General features: G+C 39.3%; 1 protein-coding gene across 1 annotated transcript; it reads left to right on the forward strand.

Moving 5' to 3' along the window:
* The first annotated feature begins 6,965 nt into the window (after positions 1 to 6,965).
* LOC116706108 (cytochrome P450 2K1-like) lies at positions 6,966 to 10,175 on the forward strand. The gene is given in 10 exon segments (XM_032542753.1): positions 6,966 to 7,306; positions 7,435 to 7,516; positions 7,519 to 7,596; positions 7,700 to 7,849; positions 7,938 to 8,098; positions 8,226 to 8,405; positions 9,115 to 9,256; positions 9,451 to 9,635; positions 9,751 to 9,892; positions 9,977 to 10,175. Coding segments are annotated over 10 exon segments (1,515 nt in total). The 5' UTR covers positions 6,966 to 7,099; the 3' UTR covers positions 10,165 to 10,175.
* The last annotated feature ends 875 nt before the right edge of the window (positions 10,176 to 11,050 follow it).

Consider the following 11,050-nt stretch of genomic DNA (forward strand, 5'->3'; position numbering starts at 1 on the left):
CTCCAGAAAATAATTAAACCTTTAAACCAAATTTCCAAAATTTTAAAACCCGTTTAAACCTTTTCTTATTTTTGGGTTTTAAAAAGGGTTTTTCTTCATTTTTAAAAAATTTCCCCCCCTCGCGGAAAAGAAAAATTTCCCTAACAATCCGCAATCTGTACTTGGGGTTTTTTTTTTTTTTTTTATATAAAACCCGGGGTTTTTACCCGAATTTTTTAACAGGTAAAGGAATTATGGGAGTTCAAATCTGACCTTTTAGCCTGAAGGTTTGTAGTAATAAAGACCCCGAGGTCAAAAAAAACTTGAAAAAATCATTTGCCCACTTAAAACATTAAAAAGAAAAAAAGAAAAAAATAATCCCCCTTGGAAATCGGAAAAACACCAAAAAATATGTATATGTGAAAATGAATACCAAAATATACAAGTTTTACTATTAACCCTTTTAGTCCGGTTTTGTCCAGATCCCACATTTACAGCCTATTTGGGGGAAAAAATTTCTTTTTTTTTAGCCCAGGTTAAACCCCTGAAAAAACCTGGGCCCGCGGGGGATGGGTTTAAAAGAAGATGAAGAGCTCTATCCTGGGCCCAAAAAACTTTTGGGGCCCAAAAAACATTTATCTGTGGAAAGAAGGAAAAAAAGCTTTTAGGGGCATCGGGGAGCAAAAAAAAAGGAAAAAAAGGAAAAGGGGGAGCCTAAGCTTTACCAAATTTAGAGAAAAACATGACAAAATTTTAAAAAAATTGGTTTTAAAAAAAAAGGTTTTGGGTGTCTGCACAAAAAAGTTTTTTAAATTTTTAACCCATTTTTAAAGAAAGGGGCCATTTTGGGGTAGGTGACTGGATAAAAGGTGACAGAACAAAGTAAAAACCTTTATTACGATGATCTTTGCCACCAATTTATGTTATGTAATTCGAGGCAAGCTATAAATTTGATCCGGTAAAGTTGATAATTTACCAGGTTTTATACTATCTAGGTAAAAGCTCCATCTGAGGTTCTGTGTGCATACTTTTTTAACCCATATGCAATATGTGGATACTGTGCCATAAGTCACTGTCTTAGTTTTGGTTGTACTTTACTAGAGCAGAATGGTAGCTGTTGCTAAAAGCTTTCGACTGTGGCAATGAGTGTTAAGGTTCCCAGATTGCAGATTAGGATGTATAGTTCATTTAAAAAAAAAAGAAAAGAAAAGAAAAGAAAGATGCAATTTAGATGAGAAATGGGAAGGAAAAGAAACATGTGTAATGATACACAACAGTTCGATTCATACCCCAGTTTAGGAGTTAGTGTTCAGTGTAAGGTTTCCTTTCATTAATTTCGAACAGACAGCAGTTCAAGTGTTAAAGACACAATCCTCTTCCTGAGGTAGCATTTTGCTAGCTGTCTGGATTCACCCTGCAGGGATCTGAGGAGCAGGTAACCAGAGTCCTCAGAAATCCACCCGCGGTTGGAACGCCAACACAAAGGAAGCAGAAGGCGACGGACATCTGGCCAAAAATGAGGGACAACCGGCTGATCTTACGGCAGCCCTGGAGCAATCCTGTAAATGAATTGTCGTCAATATAGACTAATTTATTATGTACATCTATCTTAAACTTATACAACAGCTCTTCAACACATCCTATTGAAGTATTTAATGTTCAGTCTTTCTTGAAACTGGTCAAGGGTGAGCAGACAACCCAATGAACCATGCCACTGTTTTATCATATGCATATTATCATACTATATATATATATATATATATATATATATATATATTACTGTAAATCAAGCCTTTCAGGTTTCACCTTCACGCCACATCATTGCCATGTTGCCAGATCTGATTTTACTGTAAATAAAAAGGCCTTCACCTTCACTCCACACCATTGCCATGTTGCCAGATCTGATTATACTGTAAATAAAAAAGGCATTCATGTTTCACCTTCACTCCACATCCTTGCCATGTTGCCAGATCTGATTATACTGTAAATAAAAAGGCACTGAAGTTTCACCTTCCCTCCACATCCTTGCCATGTTGCCAGATCTGATTGTACTGTAAATAAAAGGCATTCATGTTTCACCTTCAATCCACATCATTGCAGTGTTGCCAGATCTGGTTTCTAGGAGCTGTGTCACGATTGAAAACTGGAGAAGCAGTTTGAGTTCCCGATTTCTGTTTTTATTAACAAAGTTAACAAACTGAGGAAACGTATAGCCACCAAACAAACCAGCAACCTCACAGCGAGCTGCCAAGATCCTCCTTTCTTCTCCTGCTGTCCTTTTAACTCAACACCCTCACACCCCCAAATTGGACCATTCCCCCTACACAAGTGATTATAGGGTGAGCTATCCTGAGCGAGCAACATTAACATTTAAGTTTCTCAAAACATCATTACAATTGGATAGATCAGGTACTGCCAACACTACTATTTATACATATGTGCACCCACTACAATAGGCCCACCACCTTAGGACTGCCCAGCCCCTCCCTTCAGAAAAAAACCTCATGAGGCAAACCTGTTTTCACTCTACCTGAATAAGCAGGTGAGCAACAGAGCAACAAACTAAAACAATAATCTACAACATTACAGTGATATTAAGAATTAAGTAGACACCAAACAGTCTTAGTTTTGGGCCTAGTGAAAAGGGAGAAAGGCAGCCTTTTCACAAGCTGTAAACCACAAAACACTGAAATTTAAATTAAGAAGTCATCATGTCTTTATTATCTGCCCATTAGTTCTGCTGGAATGCCTTTGTTTGATCACATGCTGATAACGCTCACAGAAGCAAAGATAACCATAATACCTCCTTCTTACTTTAAGCCTTAGGGCCCTATTGTAACGCATGGTGTAGGTTTAGGGTGTGTCCAAATCCACTTTGGAAAGTTTGAGGGCGGAAAAAAGGTTCAAAGGGGTTGTCCTTAGTGTCTTCATTAATCATTGGTGTGTTTTAGGTGTAACATGCAAAAAAAAACAAAAAAAACAGAGTGTCATCTCCCATTCCCTTGCTATTTTGATGGTGGATTTGCACCATAATATTTTTATTTTTAACCTTTTGCCTGTGTGTGTGCTGCTGCACTTCCCTGTGTGTGTGTGTGTAACAAGCATAGTGTGTGGATGCTGTGCACGAGCCCCGGTGCATTTCACTAATGTGCTGTTAAAATAACAATGAAATGCTGCGTTGTTGACTTTAGACCAGGTTTTTGTTGGTCAATGGCGCAATCACTTTCTGCTGCGTCAAGATAGCAATACACCAAGAATTCACCTAAACACACCTCCATGTAACACCAGCAAGCCCATGGGTGCAAAGATGGGCGCAGGTGCATTTACTATTTAAATGACGTGAACACTGGATGGGAAATGAACAACTCCGTTGGTCTTAACAGAGCAAAGACACTTGCGTCGGGCTTTGCGTCATGCAGAGTGCAAAGTAGGACCCTTAGAGTCTAATGTGACATTAAAAACCAACCCCGTCACTGTTAGTTCTCGTTGTCAAGGATTTTAACACCAAAGACTGGTTATATCGTACACTTTTGATGTATGACTAAATGATTGACCACTGACGAGAGAATGAAATGGCTGGGCCCGGCCGGCTCACTAGCTTCTGCTATTTGCTAACTGAGCTCGCCACTCTTTTCTGGAAACACCCACTCTTCAGATTATTGTCAATTGGCAAGAATTCATTGAGTTTTACATTCAAACAGACTGGCTTCCATCATTCTTCCACCCAACCTAACAACCTATCATTGGCCCAATCCCAAACTGAGCCCTGAGGATTAAGGACTAAAGACTTACTGATCTCAGGTGCTAAGTGAGTAAGATCACATGTTGCCTTGGCGACGTTTAATAACAGAGATGTTGCTGACACTTGCTGGTTTGGGACTTTTCATTTTAAGTTTGTTGCTTTCCACCCGGCCAAGGCCCAGGAGGCGGCTGGCTAATTTCAAATGTTTTCAAATTCTTGTTTTACAAGATGGACAGCAGGTCTGTCCTGTTCCGGGGTCGTGTGTCGTGCTGTTGTTTAACTTTGTAGTTTCCAGCTTTCCCCTTGGTCTCCTCGGTAAAAGTCACAACACTTTGAACTGTGGGTAATTCCCTAAAATTAAAAACACTGCATATGTAATGAAAACAATGTACTTTTAGTTTAAATGTACTTTATGTATACCCAGCAGCCAGATTGTTTCAATACTGATAAAGCCTAGTTAGCATTCAACTGCCTCAACCCTAGCTTCTAAAGAACTGATTAGGTCACATCTATCATTGACTGGAACAAAGAACGTGTATTCCAGTAGTTTGGAAATAATAAGGAACCACTCTCAACTCTAAGGAACACATCTGTGTTATTTAGAAATTTACAGGACTGATTGATGTGACTCCAGAAGGGGAGGCAGGTATGTCTGTCCGCTGCTGGCAGTGTTTTGGTATTTTATTGTCTTTGTCCTGTCATTTTCATCATTGTTTCATTAAACTTTTGAATTTCATTGGACCAAGCTTCACTCTCTTAGAATTAAGAACACGTGTTAGTTATTTCTAACAGTGAAGTCTGCATCGATGAGACTCACGACAGGGCTCGGTAAGTGTGTACTAAGCCTGGCCTTTGAAATTAACATTGGGCAACCTAAGCCCTAATGTTTCGTGAAAATGCCCCCAAAGTCGGACTTGATTGGGACAAGGCGTTTGAATTAGCTTATGTCAGCTATGTCTGTCTGAACTCAGTGGCATCAAGTTACAAAGGAAAACGTGGGACGTCAAAATACCAATTAATGTTCTGGAACAGTAAAGGACTTATTTTTAAATTCTTAAAGACTTTTCTTTTCTTTTCAAGCCCCCGTCCACAGCAGTCTAGACTAGAGAAAAAAAAACAACTGGATTTATTATGCACATTTCAGCAGCAAGGCAATTCAATGTGCAGTGTTTCCCATACATACGTTGTTTCTTGGGCACCCCCGCTTTTTTAATTCAACAGTGTATGTTACAGCGGACATAGACCAAGCGGCCTCCAGCCCCTCCCCCTCATGAAGTCGCTCTCCGTATGCGTAACAGTGTCAATGCTGCACTTCTGCTGTGAAAACTCTACGAACGTCATTAATGAGTTAAGCGCTAATGGAGGTAATCTTTGCTTAACGAGCATTAATTTCTCCGTGCCTGTATCCATTAACCAAATTTATGGACTCAAACCTGAATATAACCCTTAATGTTTTTTTAACTTGGTTGTACACGTTTTAAACTACCACTCAAGAGGTGTTAGAATGACAAATCTGCTCAAATGAGATCTTAATGAGGTGTATAGTACAAAACAGCATGTTTAGCATCCCCAAAACACAGATTAAAACAACTCACAAAATGATGCAAGAAACAAGAATTTACTTAAGATAGCCCTAATATACTCCGGGTAATCTGGTAATTTATCTACTGAAGCGTTAACATTTGGCAAAAATCATCATGCTACACTTTTATTTGTTTTAAATTCAACAAGCAAGTTATTGTATTTTTGCAGAATACTGAAAGCAGCCGAAAGGCAAAACTTTGTACATTTTAAAATATTTTTTATTGTAACTAATATTGTGATATCCAACAAAGTTATGGCATATCACATACTTTCCTCATTTCGTGCCGCACTAATAATTACCCTGAAATTATGTCTGATGCAGAATAGTGTCCCAATAATTGTATCTGTATCATTGTTGAGTCTAATTTGTTTAATAAGTAAATAGTTATTCTTCCTAAATTATCGGTAAATGTAACATAGTCATTGTTTTCAAAAATAAATGTCATAAACCTTCCTTAGACTCGATTATTACTGAACCCAGCCACCATGTGCCGCGTGGTCAATTCTCAACCTGTGGGGAACACTGGCGTACTATACGACAATAAAAAGCAGTTGCAACACTGAAAAACATTTATCTAACATAGAATAAGATGGGTATAAAATAAGAATAAAAGTTACAGTGCAAGAATACATTGCCATTCTTCATTCAAATCCCAACCGGTTGTCAGACACCGCCTACCAAGAGCCTGGGTCTGGGTCTGGGTCTGGGCCTGGGTGTGGGTCTGGGTCTGTCCCAGGTTTCTGCCTAAAAGAAAGTTTTTCCTCGCCACTGTGGCACTGTTGCTTGCTTTGGAGGAAACTACTAGAACTGTTGGGTCCTTGTAAATTCTGGAGTGTGGTCTAGACCTGCTCTATCTGTACAGTGTCTCGAGATAACTCTTGTTATGAATTGATACTATAAATAAAATTGAAATTGAATTGAAGAAGAATTGGCAATTGATTTAAAAAAGAAAAATCTTTAGCGTTGACTTAAAACAAGAGTTGCAGCCGACCTGCAGTTCTCTGGGGGTTTGTTCCAGATTTGGTGTAGGGCTGTAAAATCAATCGAACTTTAATTGCAATTTAGATTTTGGCTCCGATCACAATAATAATGTAATTGCGAAAAACTATAATTTTGATAATTTTGCACATTACGTTTTGCTATTATTTTTTTTTTTTTTGTGTTCTGAATGAAAAAAAAAATATTAAGGGACGTTTCAGTTTTCTCACTGTTGATTTGTTTAACTGTTTCACTGTTTTTAAATTACATAAAATCTGCAACATCTTTCCAATAGTCAATCAGTCATCGTGTTAAATAATCGTGATTCCAATATTGACCGAAAATAGTCTTGATTATGATTTTCCCATAAATTGAGCAGCCCTAATGTGGTGCATAGAAACTGAACTGGGTCAGAGTTAGCTGTCTGGGTGAGACTTTATCTCACTTAATCCTTCAACCTCTGTACAGACTAACTTACTCAGCTCTTTGTGATCACATGCCGATGTTAAGCTAGGGCAGTAAAGATAACAAGTGCAAATCTACCTCGTTAACCTCAAACAACAAACAAAGCACTCTACTCTTTCAAAATGGTTTACTAGTTTCTGTCGGTGAACTTTTCCCTTTCTCTTGGGCTGGGCTGTTTCCCTTACGTGCACCTACAAAAGGAGGACTCACACTTAAACATTCCCACAAGGAAGCACCCATCACTGCGGTGTACTTCCCTCTTTACAGATCACTTCAAAAAGTAAAGGCTCCAGAAGGAAACGTATTTTGTCTGTGAAGTCGGAATTTGAAGAAAACCTTTTTTTAAAGCCATGGGGATATTAGAGCTCTTTCTCCAATCCTCCAGCTCTATCTCCCTGTTGGGGGCTCTGCTGGTCCTGCTGCTCATCTACCTCATCTCTTCCTCCAGCTTCAGCTCCCACAACGAGGGAAAGGAACCTCCAGGACCAAGACCGCTTCCAGTACTGGGGAACCTGCTGCAGCTTGACCTCGAGAGACCCTACAACACATTACTGAAGGTGAGAAAGGGCTGTAAGAGTAGCTTTTTTGAGAGGTAGTTTGTGCTACTGTGCAGCTCAACCGGTTTTCTTTCTTTCTTTTCCTGTGTAATATATCACATGTCATGACATTATGCTGCTGTTCTCAGCTTTCCAAGACATATGGATCAGTGTTCACTGTGTATTTCGGACCCCAAAAAGTGGTGGTCCTGGCTGGGTACAAGACGGTGAAGAGGCACTTGTCAATCATGGTGAAGAGTTTGGAGACCGAGCTGCAATCCAAATTGTGGAGGACTTTAATAGTGGACATGGTAAGCCAAGCCTTTCTGCAAACACTTATCCTCCTCATGGTTACAGCCTCTGATCATAATCAGCTGATTTGTTACCATGTGTTGCTGATCTACTTCATTTCAGGGGTTTTATGGTCTAATGGTGATTCGTGGAAGGAGATGAGGCGCTTTGCTTTGACTAACCTGAGAGACTTTGGGATGGGCAAGAAGGCGAGTGAGGACAAAATCATTGAGGAATGTGAACACCTCATTGAAGTATTCAAGAAATTTAAAGGTAAGTGTATTATTATAACCTATTGCATATTGAGCAAAGTTTTACCAATCCTTGTGATAGTTAAGATTTTCTGTTTCCCTTGTTACAGGTGAAGCTTTTGATACGACCCAACCAATGAACTATGCAGTCTCTAATATTATCTGCTCCATTGTTTATGGCAGCAGATTTGAATATGATGATCCAGAGTTTACATCCCTGGTAGATCGAACAAACATGAACATTCAACTTGTGGGCTCCCCGTCTGTACAGGTGACATTCCATAATACTAGCATTGGGATTTTAATATACATATTACAACTGAACTGAAGAAATTATGTAATTCCTCACTTGTCTGTTGAAAACGTTGTGTACATACTGGTATTTTTTTGTTTAACAGGTGTACAACATGTTTCCATGGATTGGTAAATTGATTTCTGTGAAGAGGGAAGTCAATGCAATAGGTGCTGCCAACAGGAAACAGAACTTACGGTTTTTCAGTCGTTTGAAAGAGACCCTCAATCCACAGATGTGCAGAGGCTTTGTGGACGCCTTTCTGGTCCGAAAGCAAAATCTGGAGGTAGAGCCCATTGCTATTAAGAATTAAGACTTTACAAATTGTTTAAAATCAAATCACACTCTTTAATGTGATTTGAAACAGTTTAAAGTATACATATTGCGTTTTTCCATATATCTACTGTACAATGTTATGTTGGATTTCAATGTTAAACGTAGGCAAAAAATCAAATAATGAGATAAATGTATTTTTGACAAATCTCTGTGAGCTAACAGATTCAGATTTCCAGCAGAGCGTCTATAAAAGAGGGTGAATACAGGTGCAGCATCAATGGGGAGTATAAGAAATATAAGTGTTTTTTGAATATTAAAGCATGTAAACATGTCTTTGTGCAAACACAAAAAACAAGTATGACCCTAAAAATGCTACATAAAAGATCCCCTTTAATAACTAGTAATACAACTTTTAATAACTTTTAATCTAATATAACATCTTTTTTCGTTGACACAATCAAAGATCATCACACAACCTTCAATTCTGAATGTGGCAACCACACTAAAATTGCGTCACAGCTCACAGCTTGTGTTGGGGGCTTGCGTAGATTCATCCAGTGATTTGACTAGTTGATTAAGCTGTCAGGTCTCTGTCTGTCTCCAACCTTCCCAGGCCAACAGTAGAGTTATTAGTGAAAAGGGACCCAGTCCATGTTTTCTACATCAAAGTTTTGAATCAAATATGTTTGAATCACAGCACTGGGATTTTTCACCTACAGGAATCTGGGATTGCCAATAGTCAGTTCAACGACAACAACCTTTTGCACACAGTTCTAAATCTCTTTGCTGCTGGCACTGACACAACAGCAACTACGCTGAGATGGGGACTTCTGTTTATGGCCAAATATCCCAAAATACAAGGTAAGGGACTTAAGATATCCATCACTTCTATACAATAACCAACAGTCCAAGTAACTATATATCTGCTTTACCAGCACCAAAAAAAAACTTCTTTTGAAAACAAAAACTTTCCAAATTTGCCACTTAGTAACAATGCTTATTATAAAATGGTAACAAATCATCTTCATTAAAACAAAAAACTTTTTCCCTCTCAGACCAGGTCCAGGAAGAGGTGAGCAGGGAGATAGGAAGTCGTCAAGTGAAGGTTGAGGACAGGAAGAACATGCCTTTTACGGACGCTGTCATCCATGAGACACAGAGACTGGCCAACATTGTCCCAATGGCGCTGCCTCACAAAACGACCCAAGATGTCACCTTCCAGGGACACTTCATTAAGAAGGCAAGACTGAATAAAACACCTAGTGTTAATCTCAAATTAACTTCATAAAACAATGTGCTTCATGAATTCTCTTTTGCTCAGCATATAGAAAACTCAATTTCTGTATTGTCCACAGGGGACCACGGTATATCCTCTCTTAACATCTGTCTTGTATGATGAGAGTGAGTGGGAGAGGCCACACAGCTTTTATCCTGCTCACTTCCTGGATAAAGACGGGAAGTTTGTCAAGAGGGACGCCTTCATGCCTTTTTCTGCAGGTTGGTGAATTTAGCCATTACTTCTTGATGTTTATTCACTTGCAGATGAGATGAACATTTTCCTTCGTTCTCTCTCTCTAACAGGTCGCAGGATTTGTCTCGGAGAGAGTCTGGCCAGGATGGAGCTCTTCATCTTCTTCACCACCCTCCTGCAGCACTTCCGTTTCACTCCTCCTCCTGGAGTTTCAGAGGATGAACTGGATCTGACTCCACGTGTTGGCTTCACCCTCAACCCTTCACCCCATAAACTGTGTGCCGTTTCCCTTATGTGAGCAGTAGGGCTTGAAAATGCTGCTTGGCCACTTTGTAGGACTTCAAGAGAGTAGATTCTCATTTGTACAGCATTATATTCCATGTAGTGCAACGGCACTGAAACTGTTCAATATCAATGATGTAAGTAAAAGAAATGTCACTCTCTCATAGATTTGCAGATAAGAAACTAAATGCGGATGTGTTTGGAAAAGGGCAGGCAATATAAAAAAATACCTGGCAGGTGATTAAATGAACGATCACGGCAGTTGCACACGCGTAAACCATGTCAGGAGCTGCTGGTAGCTCCTCACCGGACGCTGATTGGTTAGGTTAGCTGGTAGTTCAGACGCAAGCGCATTGCTTGAAGCCTGAAAAGATAAACATTTGTGTGATATGTGATCCTGCGATTCTCATGATTTCTTGATATGAAAATCCAGCTGCATTTGAGGTAAGCAGATCAGACTAAGTCCATGGTATTCTCTTCATCCATTGGCATCTCTGACTATCCTGCCATTAAAAGTTTAGAAGATATCCATATCACTCTTGCAGAGCCACATAAATACCTAAGAATTTGGCTTGACAGCACACTGGACTTCAAGATTCATAATCAACATGTTGAATGAGCCAAAATGTTATCAACCAGGCCTGGCAATCCGTCTTTGAAACCGTAAAAATACTGCCAGTTCCTCATAAAGTGTGTGTTCTCCCCCGTACATGAGGGCTTTAAAAGTAGTTACAGTAATGAATATGTTCAACACCACTGATGTAATAAAAAAAGTAAAGTTGATTCTCTGCTTTACAAGTGCTCATGTTCCAGCAATGGACTCTCCTCATTAGCTACACATTGTACATCTGCAGAGCACTATTCATCTTGAAACTAACAAAAAATATTCTTGTAACTAGCTA

The sequence above is a fragment of the Etheostoma spectabile genome, chromosome 18, assembly GCF_008692095.1.
Source record: "Etheostoma spectabile isolate EspeVRDwgs_2016 chromosome 18, UIUC_Espe_1.0, whole genome shotgun sequence".
Taxonomy (NCBI): domain Eukaryota; kingdom Metazoa; phylum Chordata; class Actinopteri; order Perciformes; family Percidae; genus Etheostoma; species Etheostoma spectabile.